The sequence below is a fragment of the Amblyomma mixtum genome, chromosome 2 (assembly GCF_055824585.1).
Source record: "Amblyomma mixtum isolate Tamu chromosome 2, ASM5582458v1, whole genome shotgun sequence".
NCBI classification, from domain to species: domain Eukaryota; kingdom Metazoa; phylum Arthropoda; class Arachnida; order Ixodida; family Ixodidae; genus Amblyomma; species Amblyomma mixtum.
The window spans coordinates 204,980,532-205,005,628 of record NC_143013.1 but is presented as its reverse complement, the minus strand read 5'-3'; the positions used below and the strand labels follow the sequence as shown (position 1 = coordinate 205,005,628).

The 25,097-nt window shown below is 46.7% G+C and overlaps 1 protein-coding gene and 1 pseudogene across 2 annotated transcripts in view; both read left to right on the top strand.

Annotated features, from left to right (window-relative positions):
• The window catches only part of LOC149362311 (uncharacterized), a 245,156-nt gene that overhangs the window by 203,584 nt on the left and 16,475 nt on the right, over positions 1-25,097 (top strand). The window contains exons 2-4 of one of the 2 annotated variants that reach the window (XM_089572985.1): positions 8,144-8,531; positions 17,258-17,389; positions 20,526-23,161. In XM_089572985.1, coding sequence (XP_089429111.1) covers positions 8,144-8,531; positions 17,258-17,389; positions 20,526-23,161 — 3,156 coding nt within the window. Of the gene's footprint in view, positions 1-8,143; positions 8,532-17,257; positions 17,390-19,053; positions 20,035-20,525; positions 23,162-25,097 lie in introns of those variants that run through there. The other variant, XM_089572986.1, reaches the window with a different exon arrangement.
• LOC149362312 (uncharacterized) lies at positions 8,554-15,931 on the top strand (annotated as a pseudogene).

Below are 25,097 nucleotides of genomic sequence, written 5' to 3'. Positions count from 1 at the left end.
TGTTTGTTGGTGCTCAGTGCAGTTCGCAAAATCACAATTAAGCTGCACATGCGTACTCAAGGATGCATGAATTGGGGGGGGGGGGCAATGATTAATTTTTTTCGTTAATATTGCCTTACATTTACTTTTGACGGCACCTGTACATATTTATTTGTGCAGTGTTTGTCGAGATGAATCATCTTCTTTCCCCAATCATTGACTGGCGGTGTTTTCCTTTCCCAATGCTTGACTGGTGATGTTTTCCTTTCCCCAATGATTTGTTGGGTGAATGTTTGTGGAGTTCCCTGATTGGTTACTGTCCACACCGAGGGCGGGGACATAGGGTTTAAAGCCAGCTGTCTCAGCGAGACCGAGGGCTGGTAAAACTAGTACGAGTCAGTCAAATCTAAAAGAGTTTTCTCCTTGCTTGTATCTTTCTTTGTATTATTAATTGTTAATAAGCAGTTAACCTCTCCAGAAGTGTCCTCGAGCAGCGTGATTGAGCAATATCGAATCTGTAAGACGTCAAACATCCTTTAATAATTATCATCACTCTTTTTCCCTGTATAAGATCGAGAGAGGAAACATCAACTCCGACTCTCCACCAAGGGTCCCTCTGCCCAAGTCTCCCCTTTTTGGCGCCAATACGCTAAATCGTCGAGACCGGCCGTGGCCCAGCATTCTGGGGCCCTTTTAGTGACCAATCAGAAATTAGCTTCTTGGAGCCAATCGAAGCATTTCATCGCAAATTGGACGAACCAATGACACGCCGGTTCCGACCAACGTTTATAGATACTTTTTAAAAAAGTATCTATAAACGTTGGTTCCGACGTCCTTGTTTACTCGCCAGCAACGCGTGCATCCTAAGAAGTCGATCGCGCTTTTCCGCTTTTCCACGGACTCCAAAACAACGCTGACTCGACAACAAAATATACACAAGCACAACTTCCAGCAGCCGTGGCGCAAAACACCGATACGGGGTGGCGTCTGACCTGGTCTAGCCAGAAGCAGAGCAAACACAGCTCATTAACTGATTTCCAGCAGCACGACCGTTCGCACGTGCACCCAGCAAGTGTTCGGCCAGTAGCTTTCCACACGAGCTTCACTCCTCAAAGGTTCTCAAAGCTTTCTTCGAAAGTGGACGACGCAGCTGCTCAAAAAATCTATAAAACTGCCCCCACACAATGCGCTGGTGTGCGCGACTCGCACGCACTGTACGCGGAGCGGGTCCCATTGCGGCGCCCCTCGCGGCCATTACTGCTTTCACTTTTTCGCTCGGCATCCCTCGTCCTGCAGAATTTGCTGTTTTTTTTTCCTAACTGCTGGGCGACCGTTGCCGGGGTGGGGCCGCGCGACGAGCCGCATAGAAAGAAATCTGAAGATAAGGGCCAGGTCAGTCGCGTCCGGGGTAAGATGTGGATGACTCACTGCCCGGCAGCGCGCACCCGCCCCCCCCCCCCCCCCCCCCCCCTCCCCTACGTTGCACCTCGTTGCATAAACCAGCGGTCTCAACCAAACTATCTTACTACGTCGGCAGCACAAACGCACTTTGGACTGCCTAAATTCTTACAGAAGGGAGAGGAGTAAGAAGGAAACAAAAGAAAACGTAAAATTAAAGAGGAGATGGAGATATAATCTGAAACAGATTAAAATTCAAGCAAGCAAGTGAGAAGCTCCGGTGAAGGAGGCCGCTATCGTCAACTGCAGTACTTTCCCGCCTTCCGCTCTTATCGTCGTCAGCGATAACGTCCTTTCGTTCTCGAGGCCGCCGCCGTGTGAGGATGTTCCACTTCGCTACGGACGGGCGTGAATGGTGCGTGTACATACCTCGCCTGATTCTCAACAGAATCGTTTCTTTTCAGTTTTCTTTTCAGAACCCACGTCGGAGAAATGTTTGCGACTATAAATTATCTGTGGAAAAAAAAAGAGGAATGAATGAGGTTCACCAGGAACAGTTTCTGAAATTGTAAGGGCCAGCGGGCCGCGTGTTTGAGGCCCCTGGAATAAACCGTTGTTCTTTCGCCCGGCTGCTGGAAACGCTAGCTTTCTTTCATATGAGCTGCAGGTAAGCACTCTCGTGCCAGGCGAGTTGACACAGTCCGCGTGTTTACGAGGGCCCCTGTCTGGTGCCTGTTATTACTACAGCTGGCAACACGCCGCCTGGCGAGAATGGTGCCGTGCTGAGAAAGAGCCTGCGGGATCTTTCCACGCTTCCCTGGGCAATGGTGACTTCTCAGAGAAGGACGCCGCGGGACAGCGACGGAAAAAAGGCTGTCCGTTCCGGGGAATAACAGAACAGGGCCATTACCCGTGTCCACTAGGAGCCGGCTCAGCATGCATGGACAGCTTGCCGTTGGTTTCAGTTGACCCCCGCTGCGTTGCACGAGCCACACGTGTTTTCCAGGAGAGAGAGCCGCCTGCACCACCGTTGCTACGCTGCCGCCGAAGTTACTAGCGGAATTGTTACCTCCTCACCCGTTCCCACGATCTGACCGAGGCAGCGAGCATCTCCGCTTGCTAGAAATACCTCGGCACCATTAGTGGTGGCTCAATCACACTCACACTCTCGGCCACTCACACTCATGCCCACCCACACTCACAACTACTCACTCGCACTCACACTCATGACCACCGACACTCATATCCACTCACTCACACTCGCAACCACTCACTCGCACTCACGTCCACTCACTCACTTATGAGTGAGGCGATATGAGTGCACTATTGAGTGAGTGTGCGACCTATGTTGCTAGAACGCTGACCACTGTGCAAGACCGCGCCTGTGTCTTCCGCCGCAGTGCTTTGCTGCTTTGAACGGCTCCCGTCCTGGGAGAGTTGTGCCCCGTGTTTGATTGTACACAGCCTGGGAGATGGGCTGGGGATTAAAGGATGACGTGGAGAGAGCAAGGACGCTCTGGGCCCTCCCTGTACAAAAGGTCCATCCAGTCGCTCGTCGCGACGAACTATCTTGAATTCCTGACCATTTGCTCTTCAGACCTTTTCGGTATGCAGATACGTTTTCGTAATCAGTCCTTTCTCAGCCCTAAGACTCATACACGCTACCAAATGGAGCCCGGGCTCGAGCTAGCCTGAGCTCCATGACATGCCTTTGCCTCATTCTGTAGCGGCTACGGGGCGTTCGTACAAGAGGAAGAACCGTGAAACTCTGGGGATGCGTTTGATTTCGTACAAACCTAAGTGGCGGTGTTCTCTGGCCTTATCGTCAAACACTGCTTCTCTTTCGTTCGTTTTTCATTAACTTACGGGAGATCAGATCCTTTTTAAACAACTACATACCAAATGAAAGAAACACTGACCGGAGACCGCCGAAAACGAGGCGCGCTTCTCCGGCATTGCCAAGTGTCTTGTCGACCTTGAGAAAGCACCCCACCGCGCGTCCGCCCTGAGCCGCATATATCACTGTCATACGCCTACACCGCTTTCCCTCAGGGGCTGCAACGGGCGCTTCCCAACTGTTCTCGGGGCGGGCCGAGGCCTCCTTCCCACAGACACAATGAGTGGCTCCTAATTTTGTGCCGTGAAGACATCATGGGGCCGTCACCGTCGCGGAATGTTTTGCTAACATCGTGACAGCCGAGATGGTGCAATGTCCTTCCCCATAATTTTCCCGCTTTGCCGCTTCCAAATATTAGCCCTGTCCGTTGCTTTATCTGAGGAAACCTACAGTTCCCGTACCCTACTTTACTGCCATCTCTGCTGCCCTTCAATGTGCGCATGCTCTATCGTGCCTTCATCCCGAATCCGGGCAGTTGTCCCGAATCTGTTATCCATTTGCTCTCACATTTATTTATTTACTGCAAAATCCTGAAGCGCCCGAAGGCGTTATAGCGGGCGACCGTGGTGGCGCTGCATGCGTCTTCACTGCAGAGTGGCTCTACTTCACTAGTAAGCGAGTGTTACTTTTAGCCGGTGTCGTTCGGGTCGGGACCCAAGGTGTAAAGCGCAAGTCCGTTAAAAGAGAATGCGTGGGTACTCGCACGTGCTGGACGAAATTTGAACGCGTGGCCGCTTTATTGACTCCAAAAAGAATGAATGTAAAAAAAAGCAGCTTTAAAAAAAAAAAAAAAACCGGACGGAAGCGCCGCCTCGCAGGCATTCCGCAAACCACATGAAACGGCGGGAGATTTGAAAGGGCGTTTGGTAACGCTACTTCGCAAGCATGCAGGAAATCGCACGAAACGGCGGGAGATTTGAACCAAGAAATTAGCATTTGTGTTCCTTCACTCTATGCTATCGCACTTTGTGGTGGGCCTCGGGCTCAGCGTCTCTGTTGAATTTTTTTCGGCCGCTTGCGCGCGCTCCAGTCCCACAGTTTTGAAAGGTTTGCCACAATGGCAAGATCGCCTACACTTCTTTACTGGTGTAGGTTATGCGTTCTCCCGTTCCCGTTTTCTCGTGCAGGTGATTAACATTTGTTAATGTAGCTCATGAGGTGAGCTAAACAGCTTTTTTTATTGATCAGTACTTACCTTGAGGGAAGAACTGGAAATGAAATTTGGATTTTGAGGGAAGAAAATGGCTCAGCATCTGTCTCAGATCTCGGTCTAGATCTGAACTGTGTTTCCTTAACCTTTTTCTTAACTGATAAGAAAGTCTCTCCAACAGCTTCAAAGCCTTTGATTTTTACGCAGTTATCAGGGTCTTATGTTGGCAAACATCACAGGTAAACCTGTTTATTAGTAGGTGCAGGTAGCGCAGGACATTAAATGCTTTGCTGACATTTTGCCTTGGGCACGTATGGAGACGACATTACAAGTGGTGTAAGCGCATGTGAAGATTATAAGTCTGAATGCAGTTTGTGCATCAATTTTTTAATAATAATAATAATAAGGTCTTTACTTGTGTCATAGGGTACACGGTCGACACTGGAGGCCGGCAGTAAAAGCTGTCGCAAACGACAGCTTGACAGAATTTGTAGTCCTAATGATGACCTTGTATTCCATAGCAGTGTCTGTATAAATGTGCTCTTTTCTTTAGTGGCATAAAAGTACTGGTATTATTACCATAGCTGTTAATAAGCAGATGCTGCTGTATAGTAGGATACAACTTAAAAAAAAAAACAGCAGTTTATGTAACACTGGGCCACGGTCTGTGGCGTCTTGTGCTACTCCTCTGGCCATTCGCACCAGTAAATGAAATCAGCTTTCTAGTGTTTGACTAATCAAACAAACAGCATATCAAAATTCTAGACCTTATAATTTTTTTGTAGTGATAAGCCTTTTTTTTAGGTAACAAGAGATGTTTAAGCAGCGGCTTTTTCGTCGTGGAGGAATTATGTGCACGGAGGCTGAATGTGGGCGGAGCTTGACTGCAGACTGAAGTTGTATCCGACTATAGTCTTGACATTTGAATTTTTTCTAAATGCAATGGCTGTTTTCTAGTTACAGAGCCAGTGTTACTTGTGCACCGGCTCCTTCTTTTTGAAATAGCAAAGTGTTAGCTGCACCGTGTTGGACTTTTTCAAAAGCCAAGAGTAGTACTTTTCCGCATTGACCATGGGGACATTTGCTGCTGTTTTGCCTACCCATGGTGCATGCTGATGATTGACATTGGTCACTGATCATCAAGCAGGCTCGCTCATATACCCGGGTTAACCCTTTAACCACCAATTTATTTCCCAAAAAACGTAGCAAAATCGCCATTTTTTTTAAGTGACCATAATTTTCTTCATGTAAATCTGTTTTTGAAAATATATTACTTCGATGGTTTCTGGTTAAAATGAACGCAAAAAGTTTAGAAGGAAATACTGTTGCAAGGGTGGCTTTCCCACAGTGCATGCCGCAGTAATGGGCAGAATGCACTGAAATACGGCATATTTATTTCATATTATACGCTGTGACACATCAGAAAGTGCATAGACATTGCTTTGTCCTAAAAGGGAACAAAATTTCTTCCTTAGTGATCAAACTTCGTGCGATATATCTCGCAACACGGTGTTGCACAAAGCGCGGCTTTGCAGTCCTCGCACCACATTCTCGTTTCTTTGCGTGGCTTCTTAGCTTCATCCTTCGAACGGGTGCGTGTGCATACAGCACATCTCCGCGTTGGCTCTTGCTTTTTTCAGTGTTGGTGGGATTTTTCGGGGAAAGTGAAGGCCTTTGAGCCTTGTTAGAGTGCTGTCGGATCTCCCGACCTGCTCCTGTTTTGGACAAAGGGTGGAGGTACTTGTCAAGTAATTACTCCGCAAGTTATACTGAAATCCAGGTGGCTCAGTCTTCCTCCAGAGTTCGTGTAGAGGCAAAATGCATTGAAGATGGCTATTTCAAGAAAATGACGAAACAATTTCTTATAGTAAATCTTCTGACCTGTGCGCAACGATGGATAGTACGACAGGTTTTGGTATGATCAGTCGACCCCGCCCATTGTGGTGTTGTAGTCAAGAGCAAATGAGGGCTTTGAAACTTCATTCTTGCGGTTGACAAGGTCTTGCATCGTGGATGAATGAACCGTGCTTAGGATTGTCACAAGCTTCTTGTCTCTCCATTGGAGGGCAAAGCATTTTCCACGTTGAAAGGCAGCATTTTCACCTCTTTTCAGCTTCCATGTTTTTGAACAGAGGCATGCCCCTTTCTTCCAGGATGAACTGTTCCATAGGTATTGGTTTTCTGCTTGATAAGAATAACAATGAGTTCTTGGGAATTATAGTAGTTATCAACCGTCAAGGTGTATCCCTTGTCAAGAAATGGCTCCATAAGGTCCAGCACTACCTTGGTACCCATCGCTCCCTTGCCGTCGGTATCTACCGTCCCCTTGCCAGTGTACACTATCAAATTGCAGATGTAGTCGCTGGAGGATTTGCACAGTAAAAACATTTTAAAGCCAAACCTTGCACGCTTTAGCGGAAGATATTGTTTCAATGCTAATCTTCCCTTGTACAGCAAGAGGCTCTCATCCATGGACACATCCTGTTCTGGCACCTAGGATGCAAAAAATGCCTCGTTCAGCCTTGAGATCACGGGCCACAGCTTTCAAAACCTTGGGTGTGGGTGGGTCGCTTCATCCACGGTTTTCGTGGCGGGGAAATGGAGGCAGTGCATCAATGTGTTCAAGCGGTTCCTGCTCATGGCCTTCCTGAACACTGGATTCTCCGAAACTTCTTTGGTAGACCAGTACATCTCCACTTTAGGTTTACTAACAATACCCTGCAATATAATCAGTGCAAGGAAAACCATGATCTCATCGCGATCTACCGGTTTCCAGGCTGAACGCCGAGCACCAAAGTATTCTACCGTGTAGCAGTTCGTCCCTGTGACGATTACGCCAATGATGTCCCAGTCAAAAAATACCTGAAACCAGCCGAGAATGTCGTGCTCATCAGTGGGCTGCCGCAAGATCCCAGACCAGGCACTAAAAAAAAATGAAACCGTGGAGGCGCGAGCGGTGGGTTTTTTGTGCTCACACGCTACCACACACGTGCACTAAGCAGCGACTATCCCTCGCCGCCGCCGCCGCTTTCGTCGTCATCTGAAGCCGACTCCTACATGTACACAGTCCGAGTCACTTTCAGAAACAAATTCCATATTGTCAGAAGTGCTGCTGTCACAACTGCTTGAAGAAGCAGCTCTTTTTCTTGGGACACTGCCACCACCGGCATTCCTCGAGGATGATGCCTTTGTGAAATGACTCTTTACGCGCCAAAGGTACAAAATGTATTTTTTATGGTTGACTACCGCCCTATAGTGTTCAAAATCGTAACCAATGCAACTGACGACCGTAATTCGTCTTTCGAGGTGGCAGCACTGCAGTATCAGGCTGGTCGAGTGTGACTTATCACTGGCGATTTTGGTCCGGTCTCCAATAACGAGTACAGTTCGGGGTTGGTGGTTAAAGGGTTAATAACGAAAATGGGGGAAACTCCTGAGGAAGAAATTAACTTGTTTCTTCGTCAAATTGAATGAAAGCGCTACACGATCGAGGCATGGGTCACAAATGCCAGCGCTCATCTTGTGAGCACCACACTTGTGAAGGCTTACCTGTTCAACTCAAAATGTGGCAAATTAGTCAAGAGCTTGTCCATTTGAACTGAATTTTTCATTCTCGTTTTGGCATTTTCACCATGAGACCCATGTCATGTTGCTGACGTTGTGGTGTGCCCTAAGATGCGACAAGTGTGCAAATTATCGTTCCTCTGGCCCATTTACAGTGTGCAGGAAAAGCAACAACCAGGGCCTGAGAACCAGCGACAGCCGCGGAACGGGAAGCGGCGGCGCTCGCGCAAGCATAATAAGCCTCAGTTTGTTTGCTACGATGATTACCGATGCACTGGCCCACTGAAGCAGGGAGCTACTTCCAGTACTGCGCCTTCCCAGCCTGGTCCGTCTCGAGATAAGTGGTGCGTCACAAGCAGTAACCCTGCCTCGAGTTCGGTAGACGTCCGCAGCCCGAGTAGTGCTACTGCAAAAACCGCGACTCGTGAAGCTGTTGGTCCTGGGAAGCAACGAAGCTTGGCTGCTGCTTGGAATCTGCCTGACTCCACAACTGGCCAGGAGGGTGGTGCCTACGAGGCCACTGCGTCCATTGTGTCATTACAGGTGAAGTGCCATTTTAATAGTAATAATGCAGTAATAAAAACTGGCTGCCCAGTTACCACTGTGTAAGTAGCACCAAGCTCCCTGCCCGCATATGCCTCTTCCTCCTCTCATAGCTTTCCAGCTTCTGGTCTTGAATACAATCGCTGCCGTTTTGTATTCTTGGGGCCAGTCTGTCTGCAGCTGTGTAAAGTGTTGCATAGCTGCAGTTTTCGTCTATCTCCTAACAAGCATGAAACAAGTCAGGCTGCTGGAAGCCGAGATACAGTGGAAAAGATCTACTTAGTTTTAAACATGATGAGAAGTTGGGGTGGGTCTTTTTTAGTGGAGGTAATGTTTTGCTTATAGTTTTTGCTGGCGCAATGAAAAAAGTATTAGCTTTTGAGCAAAGGAAATGGTGAAGTAATTGTCTCACCTCTTGCTATTTATTGGATTTTAAGGAAAGCAAATGGCAGAGTGCTGCTTTTTATTGGATTTTAAGGAAAGCAAATGGCGGAGTGACTGCCTCACTTTTTGATGGACACCTGAGGGCGCCGTGAGTAAAAGGATAAAGAAGGATGTGAAAAAAGGAAGTCTAGAAAAAGAGGTGCTGTAATGGAGGGCTTCGGAATACCTAATTTAGAGCTCTTAGGAATCTTAATGTGCACTGATGGATGCTTTTTGCGTTTTGCCTTCATCGAAACGTGGCCACTGTGGCCAGGTAACAATGTGGGTATCTACTTGGTGCAACGGTACAAGGTTGCAGCATACTTCTGTAAGCGGTCGTACCACGCAATTTCTCATCGGAGCCTACTCCCGCATGGCTTGCGTATCCTCTTCCATTCTTCCCGGCGCCGTCAGGACGCCGTTTGTGTTTGTGATGTTTGTGTTTTCGCGAGTGCGGCGCATCGACTCATCAGCGTCGGCGGCAAGAAGTGCAACGAGAGTGCGTGGTGCGCGAGCGATCTGAGCGGATGTGCGTGTAAGACTGTGCGAACCCTTTTGAAGTGCGTGAACTTGAATTGTAACCACAATATATTCGTTTTTATTCCCAAAAAATTGTGTGTGCGTGGAGTGTTCTTACTCGCTCCCCCTTCCCATTTTCCGTCATCACTAACATATCAGAAGTGGGATATTAAAGCCAACAAGAACCGGAGAAGACTGCGAGTGCGAATTCAGTGACTTGGGCGTGTGCGCAGAGTGAATCATGAGCGATACTCCTGGAGAAGGAGCGGACACCAGCGATGCCCAGGATGGCGCTAGGGCGAGCAAGAGCGTTACTGTGACGGAGCTGCTAAGCGCAATGCGCGAAAAGGACAGGCTTCTGAAAAGCCTACTGGAGCGACTCGTCCTGCCGGGGTCATCAGGAACTCCGAGCGCGGCAACACCCACCTATCATGTGATGCCTGACCTGAGTAAGAATATCGCGGACTTCGATGGAGGTGGAGACGCTGCATCGGCTAAGGAGTGGCTCGAAGACATCCAAATGACGGCGACCTTACACCGCTGGCCAGAAGAGTTTCGGTTAGAAACGGCCAAATGCCACCTCGTTGGTCCTGCCAAGGACTGGCTGCATTCGCGCGTCGAGGTGTCCACGTCATGGGAAAGTTTCTCATACCACTTCCGCCGCACCTTCTGTGGCCAGACAAGGGCGGCTGAAAGGTGGAGAAAGATGCAGGAACGCATGCAGCAGTGCAACGAGAGCACGACGGCATACTTCCACTCGAAGGTTCGCTTCTGTCGGGAGGCAAATCTCGACTTCTGCGACACCCGTGAGCAAGTGTTGACTGGCTTACGTTCAAGACAGCTGTGCACGATGCTACTAGGACTCACCTACGAAGACGACGACGATCTCCTCCACGACATCATGGAATTTGAGCGCATTGATCGTGAGCGGGAGCAGAGATTCGGTGGTAGCCACGAGAAGAGGCCTTTCAGTGCGACCACCACGAGTAACCCAACAAGACTTCCTGCATGGAAGAGCACCTACTAGTGGCCGAGCAAGGACTGGAGACCGCCCCTGATGAACGATAAAGGCGAGATGAAGTGCTACAACTGCGGCCGATTCGGGCACATCTACCGCGACTGTCCAGACGAAAGGCGTGAGATGCGATGTTTGCGTTGCGGAAAAAGCGGGCACACTGAGCGTCACTGTTCTGAAAAAACTAAAATGAACGAGACCAATGCAGTTACTGACTCCGAAGAGGAGAAAATCGTTCCGGGAGCTTTACTCAAGCAAGTGACATGGAATGGGACCACGGAACTCGTCGGCATGATTGATAACGGGAGCTCCGGGTGCCTCTTGCGCGCGTCGGCGGCGGCACGCTGCGGCGCAGTGCTGACAAAAGAAAAGATTCCACAGCGCTCTACGGTTTCGGCAGCCAAGGCACCCCGTCCGCAAGAGCGATTGGAAAGTGTTACGCCGACCTGCAAATTGACAGCGTCACAGGCAAGAACATTCCAATTTTTGTTGTCCCGGACGATGCTTTGTCACTCGATTTAATCGTGGGCAGAACTTATACAGAACTGCCATACATAGCTTACGGAAGGCTTGGTGGTTGCCTCCGCTTTTGGCGTGAGCAAGAATGCCCATTCTCCCATTTAGAGCCCGTGAATGAGTCGAAGTTGCGTGTGCAGACTACTGACAAGAGTGTCCTGCACCCTAACACGATCAACTGGATCTCACTGTCGACGGCATCTGACCTTTCTGGGCCGGTTTTACTTGATACCTTTTGGAACGAAATCCTTCTTGAAATGAAAGATGGGGAAATCAGCGTGCCGGTTTTTACGAGCGGAGACCAAGAAGTGGTTATCAGAAAAGGACAGCGATTCGGGCGCGTAACAGAGGTTGATGTTGTTGGTGTACCTGAAGAGCTTGATCGCCGAGTAGACGAGCCAGAGATTCTTTGTGTGAGAGCAGATGGCCTTTGGTGGTGACTCAGGTCTTACCATCAGACAGGTACAGGGTGACCGAGCTTGATCAGGGCAAGAACACCCGTTTTGCGACCACAGCTCACGTTTCGCAGCTAAAAGGCTGGACGTCGACAACATCTCAAGATTGTCTCGAAGACGATGAGTTGTCGGCTGAGGAAGAAGAGAATGGGACTGAGGCGGACAGTATACCGCTTCTGAGGCATTCAACACGCAAGCGAGCGGTGCAGAGATAAACGGCATTTTAACGAATCGTTCGAGCATGCAGGCAACTTCTGCTGACTGATGTTCCCGGCAGGTAAATGTTTCTTTTACGTGTGGGCACTGTTTCTGTTCGTTCTAAGCTTTTGTTTGTTATTTTTAACGAGGACGTTAAACTGTCAGGATGCCCGAATGTAAGCGATCGTACGACGCAATTTCTCATCGGAGCCTACTCCCGTTCAGCCGGCGCCAGTCGTGTCCTCGACTCAAGTGGAGCTCACGTTAATCTGGCTCAGAGTGCATACCGCATCGTCTGCCTCGAGTGGCGCTCACGTGAATGTGGCTCGGTGCGTTGGTCGGTCCAGAATGCATACTGCATCGCTTGCCTATCCTCTTCCATTCTTCCCGGCGCCATCAGGACGCCGTTTGTGCTTGTGATGTTTGTGTTTTCGCGAGTGCGGGGCCTCGACTCATCAGCGTTGGCGGCAGGAAGCGCAACGAGAGTGTGCGGTGCGCGAGCGATCTGAGCGGACGTGCGTGTAAGACTGTGCGAACCCTTTTGAAGTGCGCGAACTTGAATTGTAACCACAAAATATTCGTTTTTATTCCCAAAAAATTGTGTGTGCGTGGAGTGTTCTTACTCGCTCCCCCTTCCCATTTTCGGCCATCTCTAACACTTCAATGATGATGCAAGGTCCGCTTGAACGTTGAAGTACACTGCCCTGAAGCATAGATACGAACAGATTGAAAATGGATGATGACTACCGGCGGAAGGTGGAAATGGGAGCCGGAACAGCCGTACTCGGATGCGGAAAAAAGTCAACAGCGCCATTCTTTGAAGAGCGCTTCAAAGACTGGTGCTACCTAAGAAAGTATCAGCGACAATAAAGTGGCTTTATGCACAACTTGTGATTGAGTGACAGTGGAATGGCGTGTGGCCTCTTTGTGAAGAGGTGTGAATGGCGCAAGTGTTACTTTGCTCTGCTGTGCAAAGGGGGTACCATTGCTTTTTGGTCCCTGTTTGCCCGTAATGTCAAGCTAACGCTACTGATGCCTTCGCATAATCAGGAAACATGGCCTTAATTGCTGTCGCTTGTAATAATCTCCTTGCTGTGATATTGGTCGTCGGGGCCGTCTGCAAGCACTTTGCTTTGCTACTACAATAACAGTACTAGGAAGCTGGAGGTCTGTTTAGTGGATATAGAGAGATTCATTGCTGTAGATGTTGCTGTAGATGTAGGTGCCGTCGTTGTGGCTATGGACTTAGCCGACCACATACAGAAATTAAAGAAAAAAACTGCTATAGTAAAAAAAATTGGCCCATTTGATTCAAGTGAGCGTTGACCACACCTTTTCCTCATCTTGTGTCTCTGATGTATTAGTGGTGATTCAATTTTGGGCATTACTTAAGCATGGAGGTTAGCCAGAGCAAGAGCAGGCGAATATTTGGGTATGAAATGCTTTTATTTTTTTAGTCTGACGTAAAAAAAAAGCAATTTTCTGTTCCAACCGAGTAGATGATGCAGCTTTTATGGAACGCTTGCTGTTGTGGAAATTAGGGCTCACTAATGGAGCTTATTTGAAAACACCTATGGAAGCAGTAAAGTGGAGATCCTAAAGAGCGGCCGTGTGAGAAAGTTGGCAATGAAGTTGAGAATTAAACTTCAGAATTCTCAACTCGCGACTGTTGCTGCCACATATCAGTCACCTTGTCACTCTTAAGCTACAGTAAAAAAAAAATTGAGGGGGCCTTTGCTGACCTAAAGTGCGGTGAGGCGAAAGCCTTAAGCGTGGTGTTGCTGCTTGTGTCACTGATGTTTGGTTAAGATGTTAAGCTTCGCCTGGAAGAGTGGAACATGACAGCGTCTTGCAATGCTGCCAGGGAGTCCACAGAACGCCATCACCCCTTTGGCTCTGCTCCTTGCTCATCGAGGAAAGGAAATGTATCTGTCTGGCATATCTCGGTGGACACCTGAACCTCGCCGTAATGGGAAGGGAGGAAGGTGGGAGTGAATGAAGGCACCATATTCACTAGACGCGCCTTTGTTCATTCCAAACCATCGAGCTGACATGGCGGAGTGGTTAGCATGCTCGTCTCGCACTCTGGAGAGCCTGGTTCGATTCCCCAACTCGACCAATTTCGTACTCGGTTTTATTTATTTATCTGGTCTCACTAGAAAGGTTAATTAGGCTAATTGCTTAACTATTATTACTCAGTGAGTCATTAATTATCATGCAATTATCATAGAATGCCTTAAATTGCGTTCTGATATCAATCAAATGCCATCGATTAAGTATTGATTAAGTAATGGTTGGCATGCGGTCATATAATAACTACACCCATTCGAAAGAAGTATTTTGAGCAGCCAGTTCAGCCATAGATAACACGCAATGCTTTGGAACTTTCCCGCAGCAAAGATTACTGGTACAAAAAGCACAAGCAACACAAAGAAAACTGCTTTTACAGAAACCAATACAAGTTTTTCAGGAACAAGCTAGTTGGAATGCTACGCATTTGCAAGAAAGCATACTACAGTCGAATTATTTTGGAAAATCAACAAAACTCAGAAAAGCTATGGCAGGTAATTAACTCGGTTATCAAGGGGCAAGTGGACCTACCGAAGCTCCCAGATTGCTCCCTCTATGAATTTTCAAAGCTGAAGATGGCAAATAGCTTTAATGAATATTTCATTAATGTTGGTTGTAGCCTAGCTCTACAAATCCCTCCAATTAGTCATTTTCGATCGCCTGCCAGCTCTGTTCAGTCCTTTGTATTTTTTGATATAACATCCACCGAAATAAGGTCCTTGGTGTTGTCTTTACCCGCTGGTAAAGCCGCCGGTTGTGATGCTATAACCACAAAGTTTCTAAAAGCGAATATCGATATACTTTGTCCATTCCTAGAAACGATATTTAACTCCGCCTTTCACTCCGGCACGTACCCTGATATTCTTAAAAAGGCAAGAGTCTCTCCTGTTTTGAAGTGTGGGAATCCAGATCTGTTAGAAAACTACTGGCCTGTATCGGTCCTTTCTGCAATTAATACATTATTTGAGAAACTTATAACAAAACGAATATTAGAGGTTCTATTAAAATACAATCTCATTGTATCCGATCAGCAAGGTTTTCGACCCAACAAATCAACAAGCACAGCCGTTACAGCCATTGTAAATAGTATATATAATAGTTTACAAAATAGAGAAACAGTTATTGGCATATTTTTGGACTGAAAGAAGGCTTTCGATACGGTTGATCATGAATTATTATTGATTAAATTAGCTTGCTATGGGTTCCGCGACGTAGCGTTAAACTTCTTTCAAAGCTATCTCACAAACCGACAGCAAAGAGTACACATAGAAACAGACACGTCCGACTTTTTGCCAGTCTCACATGGGGTACCACAAGGATCGGTATTAGGGCCAATTCTGTTCTCCCTATACATAAATGATTTTCCCAACTGCTTAAAAGATGGTGATGCCGTAATATACGCCGATGATACACCTGTACTCATTTCCGGTAAAGATATAGATAGACTAGAAGAAATTGCTAATAAAGAATTAAATAATATAGCTGAATGGTTTACTGCTAATAAACTAATGGTGAACTGCACAAAAACAAATTACGTAATTTTCACATCTTCAGGCAGCAAAAACAAAGGTTCTATTAACTTAAGGATTGGTCAGAAAGACATTGGTCAAGTCGAATATGCCGATACCTAGGTGTCACGCTGGACTCGTCATTGCATTTTAAGGAGCACATCAGTAACGTCTGCAAGAAACTAAGTAATGCATGTTTTGTACTTTTTCAAGCCCGACAATACTTTCCCCTTAAAACGCTCAGAGCAATATACTTCGCAATCTTTCACTCTCATCTCACATACTGCGTTGAATCATGGGGCTATACCTATCCTTCATATCTAGAGCCACTCATCATTCTGCAGAAACATGCTCTGCGCATTCTAACCTTTTCATCTTACAGAGAACACACTGCAGCACTATTTCCCGAACTGCAGATTATGCCATTCACGGTCGCACGGGATTACAAAACAGCTTGTGCTGTGCATAAAATTCTGTCAAGCAATAACCCATTTCCCTCCACCATCTTTATACCCCCAAAAAGGCACACACGAAGTGAGGATAATTATAATTTTAACTTACCCGCCGTTTACAACACATACAGCAGGAGATTATTAACATATACTGGTACAAAAATCTGGAACGCTCTTCCAGTAATGGTTAAAAGAAGTCCAAATTTCTCTCGCTTGGTAAAGGACATTATCTGTAAAAATGACTTTCAATCTCTAGCAGAAATGTAGTCTATTAAAAAGTGTATTACTTGGTTTGTATAGAATGAGCTCTCTTTAATCTGTATTTATGTATTATTCAATACTTGTAACGAACGTCCTCGGTTGTCTTTTCTTTCAGTCATTGGTTGCATATGCTTGCTTCAGTTGATTGTAGTTTTGTTTAACATCTTCTATTCATATAAAATGTACATTTTTTTTTTTATGTTGACGCCTGGGTACGCTATTTTGTACACTTATTGCATGGGCCCGAACTAGCAGCTTGCTAAGGGCCCAGATGCTTTTATCACCCTGTTTGTATTCCCTTCATTCAAAGTGAATAAACTGAAACTGATATAAGGCACATAACTGCAACGTGGACACATCTGCTGACACATCTGTCGACACGGCTACTAATGACAGTATGAGGCATTAAAAGCTTTTGCCTTAATAGACAAACTGTCTGCGAAAAACAGTGATCAAGCTCTCTTGTTGCTGTTACAGAGGGGTGCTGCGAGGTCATTCAAAGGTTCCATTGAAAGTTCTATTTCAAGATGTGCATGATATAAGATGCAGATGATGTAAGACTATATGAGGCAGAATGCTCACGACAAAGATCACAACCAGCTGAAGTTATGAAAACTTGTGGCTGTCTTCGACCCATGTTAACAGTTTCAGCTCAGCCAAGCATTTCAGGTCTACAAATCTCCCCCAAGCCTTGTGAATGACCTCAGATGTTATGCCACTGCAGGACAAATTTAAGAACATTTGCTCAAAGTATTGTACCGTGCACCAATCTGTGGCAGGAAACATCGCTTTTATGCTTTTGTGTATTCCGAACGGCAGCTTGAATTTAGAAAAAAAAAAAAAACTTTCCCACTTACGGTATCCACAAAGGCTGTTAAAAGTTTACTGTGGATACAGTTCTTGTGAATGCATATGACATTGTATGTGAACAAAAATTTGTGAGATAAAAAGGCTTTCTCATTTGGGAAGTTTTTACATGGTACCAGTTTCATGAACATGCAGTGTTATGCCTTGTGGAAGGAATTTGATCTTTAAGATTTTTTTCTTGTTATGTGCAGTGGTTTTCAAGAAAGCCTGGTTTCCCCTGAGATACAAACTCTGAAACTATTGTCCAATTTTTCAATTGAAGTGTGCACATATCATTTTTAGCATATAGTGTATTGCACACAGAATGTTAAGAATGCATCAATACTCAGCTTGAGCAGGATAGAAAGCTTCACACCCACATGATTAGGAAAGTTAACCTTAGTGAAGCACAAAACATTCATCTATCATGTGAGCAATTTAAAATGACAACTTCTGCATGCAGCAAGGCCTGTGCAAGCCAGCCACTGCGAATACTGACTCACCTAGAATGACCTCTGTGACAAAAATGGGGTCCAGCTACGCGGAGCTCCGCACTTACAAAATACCCAAGGTGAACCGGCCATCACCACTGAAGGTAAGCAAGTGAAACATGAGTTAGCCTTGTTTTTGTGAAGCAGTACGTCTTGCACCATGGAACTTGAATTAAAAAGTCAGCCATTCTTGTAATGTTACACAATAAAACATATAGTTTCAGTTGGTTTGTGCAAATTTGGTGCACTATTGGTTAATTTCATTACAGCAGTATTGCCTGTGGATGCAAATGCAGCATGCTGGTGATGGTACACGCTACCATATCAAAAATTCTTAACAGGCACACTTGTTCCAAGAAGAACTCCAAAAAATTTTATAAATTCTTATATTTTTACTGATAAGCAAAATTTTAATATTGACAGCATTGTGTAACTTGATCTATGCACCTCTCTAAAGCTTTTGCATCAGACAACGTAATCAAAGGTTTGATGAAAAATTGTCTGTTCCGCATGATGCAATGCCAGTGAAAGAGGCCAACTCACCAGATCGGCAAGTTATGGTATGAACTGCTATGGGTGCTGTATCTGGAAATAGACGTGATACAATGTTCGTGTTAGGCACCTGGTGAGCTTCCTCTTTTCATGTTCAGGACGTATGGCTTTGTAGAGATGGTTGGTGATTTCAGAAGCAGTCAGACCATTGAGTGGTTCTCTTTTCCTATGCTAGCTGCATTATCCTGGTTGGTGCAATGGTCACACTTGTACACTTGTTCTACTATAGTTTTTTAAGAATGTTCATCAATATCATGCATTGGTTCTCCTTGCATTCCTCGTGAGCTTTCCTGTTTGCCAAGTGTTAATGGCTGCACTTGGCACGTTTTATCTTGTAATACCTCTGTCAAGCTGGAAAATTAAGTGCACTTATGCAGAGTCACTCGCGATAAGTGCACTTTGGAAGTGGAATCTCACTCGCACTTTGAGGGTCGAGTGCGTGACCTCTAAGCAGCGGCTTTCAATGCACAATATGCATGGTGCATAAAAAAGTTCTCACAAGTTTATTTTACTTGCTGTAACGCTATTTTTGAAAAATATTTCTTCATTATAGCTATAAGCGAAGCACCACAACAAAGGGACGCGATGAGATATAACTCTGCTGCATGCCGCCATCTTGTTTGTTGTCAAAATTCTATGTAGTATTTTTTTATCTTGGCTTTTCTTCTATTTCCATTATTTTTTCATTGTTAGAAACTGCTTAAGCTCATTTTATTTGTGCTATCACATCAAACAGTCAATTTTGTTTTTTTTCTTCGTCGGCCTCTTCAAAACTTGTTCTTATTTTCTGTCGTCTCGTACCACGGTGTAGCCTAAAGTGTCACTCGTGGTGCCAAAGTGCGCTCCCCGTAAGTGCACTTAACTTGTGCACTTGACAGGGGTATAAGTTACACCAAGAAACTTTTCAGAAGGTTGGTGGTCTGTTATTTTGACAACTGATTGCATATGGGAAACTGCATGGGCTAAATTCAGTATGTGGCGCACTCTGCATGTGCCATACTCTGTATGCACCATACTGTGCATGAGCACTGCACTCCGCATGCGTAACGCACTCTGCAAGTGTCTAAAGTTAGGTACAATTTGAGAATGCATTTGAAAGAGGTCTGCTGGCAGCATAGACACATGGTGTGGCTACAGAAGGGTAGACCTTTCCCATTCGTACCCCCCCCCCCCCCCCCCCCCCCCCCCCGCGCTCGATGTTCGCCATGAAGCTGCCATTTGTTAGGTGTGCTGCTAGTATTTTAACTGAAAGAGGAATAGCTTTTCTGTCGCTTTTGTTTTACATTTTGAGTGGGTGGTGTATGGTTGTCGATGTTAATTATGTGGCTGTATGGTGGTGTCTGGAGGCTGAGGCAGCCACAGAATTGTGGGAGCATATGCATTGATCATTTTCACAATCTGCTTTGTTCAGGTGAGTCGTTTATCTGTTGCTTTCTTATCTGATGGACGTGCTAGTGATATAGACTTGTCATCTGCTGGCTAAGTAACTGCAGAAGCTCTAATTGGCATCATCATCAGCCTGACTACTCCCACTGCATGGCAAAGGCCTCTCCCATGTCTCCCCCAATTAACCCTGTCCTTTGCCAGTTGCGGCCACCGTATCCCCGCAAACTTCTTAATCTCATTCACCCACCTAAGTTTTTGCCGCCCTCTGCTACGCTTGCCTTCTCAAGGAATCCACTCTGTTACCCATAAGGAGCAGCGGTTGGTTATCTTGCCTTCACATTACATGCCCTGCCCAAGCCCACTTCTTCCTCTTGATTTCAACTAGGATGTTATTAACCCACGGTTGTCCCCCCACCCACTCCGCCCTCTTCCGATCTCTTAACGTTACACATTTCTGCACTTAGCAGTGCAGAAACGTGATCCAGTGAATCATTTGAAAAGACTTGCTCAGGGCCGCCGCGGTGGCTCAGTGGCTATGGTGCTCGGCTGCTGGCCCGAAAGACGTGGGTTCGATCCCGGCCGCGGCGGCTGAATTTCTTTGGAGGAGAAATTCGAGGCCCGTGTACTGTGCGATGTCAGTGCACGTTAAAGAACCCCAGGTGGTCGAAATTTCCGGAGCCCTCCACTACGGCGTCTCTCATAGCTTTAGTCGCTTTGGGACGTTAAACCCCATAAACCAACCAACCAGACTTGCTCAGACGAATGGACTGAACCTGGAGCACATGACAGCCAGTGGAAATCAGCTTACAGAGTGAGTTCGCAGAAGTTCATAAGGACGTGACAGCAACAGTGGACAGGTCTTGATGCTTTTGGGTCTTGATGCTTTTGCCCTTACCGTTGCTAGGTCAGATACGTTGTGGTGTTATGTTCGTGCTAAGTTGATGCAAATGCCCAGTCTATGAACATCAGGAAAGCTTTTCAGACATTGTGCCTCTGTGAAAGTTTCTAAATTGGCTTTGTGTTTCATTCTTGAGTCACACTTTTAAAAAACCTTAGTAGTTTGAATTATACGATTTTTCATATAATATGCTATTCCTTGCATTAAAAATGTGTCAACGAAGTTCTACTCTAGTGTATGTGTCTGCATTGGAGGAGGCTATTGCAGTTGGCTGAACTGGCTGATCGGTGGCACAGTGCTGGGGCCAGAAATAAATTGCTGCATTCATGAGGCTGCTTGAATGAGGAACACTGGCATTTTTTCCTTGCATCATTATGCTGATGAAATGTGGCAATTTTTTGCAGGAACATGGAAATCTCTGTTCAAGAAGCCCAACTGCTGTTCAAGAGTGTCATCGACAGCTGCTGGGAGAACAAGATGGGATGCCTGAGGACTTGAATAAAGCTGTAAGCCCCCCGAGCGATGCAACTGGAGGCAATGGGTTGTCGAGGAAGACTCTGATAGACAAGATAATGGATGACATGGACAAAGCATATCCTCGACTCACGGCTGGCTTCGTTGTATGTGATGATCCTCTGTCTGTTTGCCAATCAATGGACACCAGTGAGATTTTCAGGAGTCCTGTTAGGCGTCCCTTGGAAAGAGAACATGGATCCCGCTGTGAGGCCACAATGCCAGTCCAATTCGAGAATACGCATTTCAGTGGTTCCTTGGGACGGAAGGAACAACGCAACAGGATTTGTGCTCTGTGTGGTCGCAGAAGTGTCTCGGAAAGTAGCAGGAGCAGCAGCCGAGAAACCTGCATCCGCTGCTCTCTCTGCGAGGAGATCACTAGGGAACAGGCCTCAGTAAAGGACAAGGCGGGCATGCCTGAACCGAACACAACGCTACCGAGAAGAAGTCTGCGTCGCATCTCATCAGACGTTGAGAACAAAGAGGACACTGGGACGTCATCAACTGTGCAGGATAGTTTGAAAACGAATGCAACACCGCCTCAAAAGAAGAGAAAGAAAGTTGAAGTGCGAAGGCCTCGTAAGGTCTGCATCAGCAGGCCACTGATCACGTCTAGTGATGAATCGTCTGAAAACGAAAGTGACTCTGTCTGTGCTACTAACCATTCTGCTGTGAAGAAGGTAGACGCACTCTCGTCGCCACGCAAGCTACATTCTCAATCTGAACCTAGACATGAGGGTGACAATGGTGGTAAACGTGCGCATCTCAGTGATACATGTAGGAATTCTGTGGACCCAGCTCGCTTCATCGGCGGAGCAGTTAAAAAGACAAATGCCAAATCTAGTGCAAAACGAGGAAATCTAAAAGGCAGTAGGGAAGAGTATGTAAGGCGCAAAGAAATGAAGACAGCTTGGAGAAAAGCTAAAGACACCGATGAGTACTTACGAGTGCTTAGCGAAATCCAGAGCAAAAACCAGACCGTGAACAAAGTAGATATCTGTGAAAAAGTCACAGAGCCTGAACAGGTCAATAATGACCTTTATACACCAAGCTGTACATCTATTGATACAACCAGCCTCAAAGTTGATGTTGACATGCCTGCCATGTTGGCTGACGTGACATCTCAACCTGCACTTGTTATTTCATCCTGCCGAAGCCTTAGCATCACTGACTGGGAGAATCAGGAGAGCCAGTCTCTGGATGCTCGTGAATCTGAAGGTAATGTTGAAGATGAAAGCAAGGATGGAAACGGACCGGTGTCAGGCAAAAGTGGCTCATCAGACAACAAAACTGGGTCCGTGCCTCGGATCCCTGTGGGTATTCAAAAGGCCCAGGCGGGTTTGTATCCGATCGCTGATGCCCGCGAATCTGAAAGTAATGTCGAAAATGAAAGTAATCGAAACGGACCTGTGGCACCTGTTGACATCATGCTGTCAAGCAAATGCGGCTTATCAGACAATGAAACTGGGTGTGCGCTTCGGATCTCTGTGGGTATTGAAAAGGCCCAGGCGGGTTTGTATGATTCTTCGGATGAGTCTCAAAAGACTTTAAAAGAAGGTGGTCTGTTAAAATTTGAAAAAGAGGGGCAGAAAAAAATGACAAAGCTCATCATGGGCTTGCCTTATGTTGTGTCCTATGAAGAAGATGGTGCCATGTCTGTCATGATACAAGGAGGGAGCTGTAATCAAGAAATCCTGACCGACGAGGAAGATGGTAGATCCACTGGGTACACCGAGGAGGCTGGGGAAACTTGCATCACCACCAACAAACTGGCTTCCTCCACAGCATGTTTAAGAGAGAGCACCACTGTTGCTATGCAAGAAGAGAGCTCCATGGAACCTACTGCAGTGAATCTGGAAAAGCAGGCTGATTTTCTTGCTTCCTCTCTTGCATCTCCTCTGCGTGAAAGCGACGTCAGGATAGATCTGCACAACATAAACGAAATTGACATGCTGCACTTGACTCGTATGCTGAACAGTGAGGGGAACGGCAAGGCACCTTGTTCAGAAAGGCTTGCTTCTTCTTCTCACCATTCATTGGCCTCTGCAGATGGTGCAGAAACATGCTTTGATGCTTTTTCTCTTGTTCACGACCTCCTTGAGAGTTCAGGCGCCGCAACTGGCGATGTTGACAAATGGTTTGTTGTCTCTGAAGGCCTGAACAGATTGCTGGGAGAATATGTCCCGACACTTGAAAGCTTCTTCAAAACTCTGAGTAACTGCAAGCCGGAGGTCCGCATGGCATTGGTTAACGCCCTTCTGCCCAATGGCTTCATCGCACTCAAGAAAATAGTGCATGGTTTCTGGGAAATAGAGGATCAGTCGGGGTGCTTGGGCTCTGACAGAGTGTGGAACCTTGAACGAAGTATCTTCATGGCACTTGAAGAATACACGGCACAGTTCCAAGATGCAGGGGCAGCTGAGCCCGATCTGCCTTCCTACATGTCATTCGAGTTGCCCGACGCTCATCTCTCATCAGGTGTTGAGCCTTCTGGGAAAGAGTCCGAGGGAGTGGAAGCACAAAACGGGTAAGTTGCTTGAGAAGTTCTAACAGCATTCATAACCTTTATCACTGTGCTGATAAGGTACTTGGTTCTTGTATTGCACTGGATAATTTTTTGCCGATTTCAAAGCTGAGCCATTGCTCCTGCGGTGGCTGAGTGCTTATGGTGCTCGGCTGATGATCTGAAAAACGCGGGTTCTAACCTAGCCGCAGCGGTCGCTTTTTGATGGAGGTGAAATCCTGGAGAGTTGTGTACACTTTATCATGTCAGGGCACGTTTAGAAACCCCAGGTGGTCAAATTATCCAGACCTTTCCACTACGGTGTCCCTCATAGCCTGAGTCGCATTGCAACATTAAACCCCCCTTACACTTTCAAAGCTGTGCTGTACTTGTCCCTTCATCATGATTTGGCTGCAGTTAACACGTGCAACATTTTCTGCAGCTTTCATGAACATATTAGCGCGGTAGCGTTGAAGGCCCTGTTACCCAGAAAATCTGATATTGGCCTTGTTGGCGTCAGCAATGTGAGCGAAAGATCACAAGCATAACTCTGGCAGGTGGCGCCCGGAGAGAGACCTAGGAGGCAGGTGGGGCCATCTAGGTCATGTGACCTTGCGGCGTCATCACAAACTGCCCACTGGATAGTGAGCAAACTGCCCATCATGCCAGGTGGAGCAACCTGTACCACACAAGTCCCACGGGTGGTAGCACGTGCCTTCGCCGGTTAGTGGCGCGTTGCTTAACTGCTGCACCATTGTACCAGGAGGGGCATAAGGACTCCCAGGGATCTATGAATGTAAAGTATACATATATATATGTAATGTGACCGTGATTGTAATTTGAGTGAGGACATTTAATTTCTATGTTATATTTCCACGCAGCCTAGAACAGATGTGTGCAGATGGTGTTTGTGTGCAAATTACACAGTGCACCAATGCGTTAAGTGTTGAATTGCAGAGAAGTTGCCTAAATTTCTTTGCCATTGTCACATTCTGTGAACTTAATGCAGTGAAGTTACGGCTAGCCTTCTGCATAAAGCAAAAGGAACCTGAAGTCGAGCAAATATGGAGGGTCACCTGTGTGCTCATTAGTCCCTGATTGCATAGCAGCATGAGATCGTTTTGGCACTGGAAATGTTACAAACGGTAGACAGGTCCTGCAGTGAAGTGCCGTGTACTGGCGATACAGTGCTAAAAAAAAAATTTTGCTCGTGAAATTTCATCAGCACTATAAGATTTTTTTTTAAATGTACTGCAAATTGCGCAGAAATTGCATGGGCCGCACCTCGTTTTCCCGAAGGAAATGTTAAAAAATAAATAAATCCGTGTAAGGGCCGCACTTGAACTTTCCATGACCCAGGCAGGAATAGCCTTGTAAATGCACGCGCCTTGGCCTCCGCGATCGGCTCCGGCTGCGAACAACGGTGCGCTCGATCGCGGAGGCCAAGCACGCGCTCAAGAGCTTCCAAAAACCGTCCATGGATGGCGCCCGAGGCTGCAGTCATCATCATCATTGTCAGTTGTTTTTCTGCACTACGACTTCCCGCTATCCAGATCGGCATCAATATCGCCAGCTCCAGCCTTCTGTGGCGTGTTAGTGCACTCACATAGTTGTGGTGGTTGTGGCTTTCGCGTGCTGCCGCCGTGTAATGCAGTTTTAGCACGATGGGCAAGCACCTTAACAGCTACATGGCTGGGAGTTAGCTCTCGAACGCGGCAGGTGTGCGGCGGACAGTGAATTCGACGAGGCCGAGAAATGCGTCCGATGATCGTGCAACCAAAAAGGTGCACTGAGAAACACAAGCTGCAAAAAGCGCGCTTTCCGAGGCAAGCTGTGCGAGTTTCTTGGACTGGAAGAAGAGCTGCTCTGCTATGTGATGGAAGTGCGGACATGCTGTGCGGCTTCTTTTGGGATGAGCGTGCACTAGAGCACAGCACCAGCTCAGAGTCGAAATACTCCG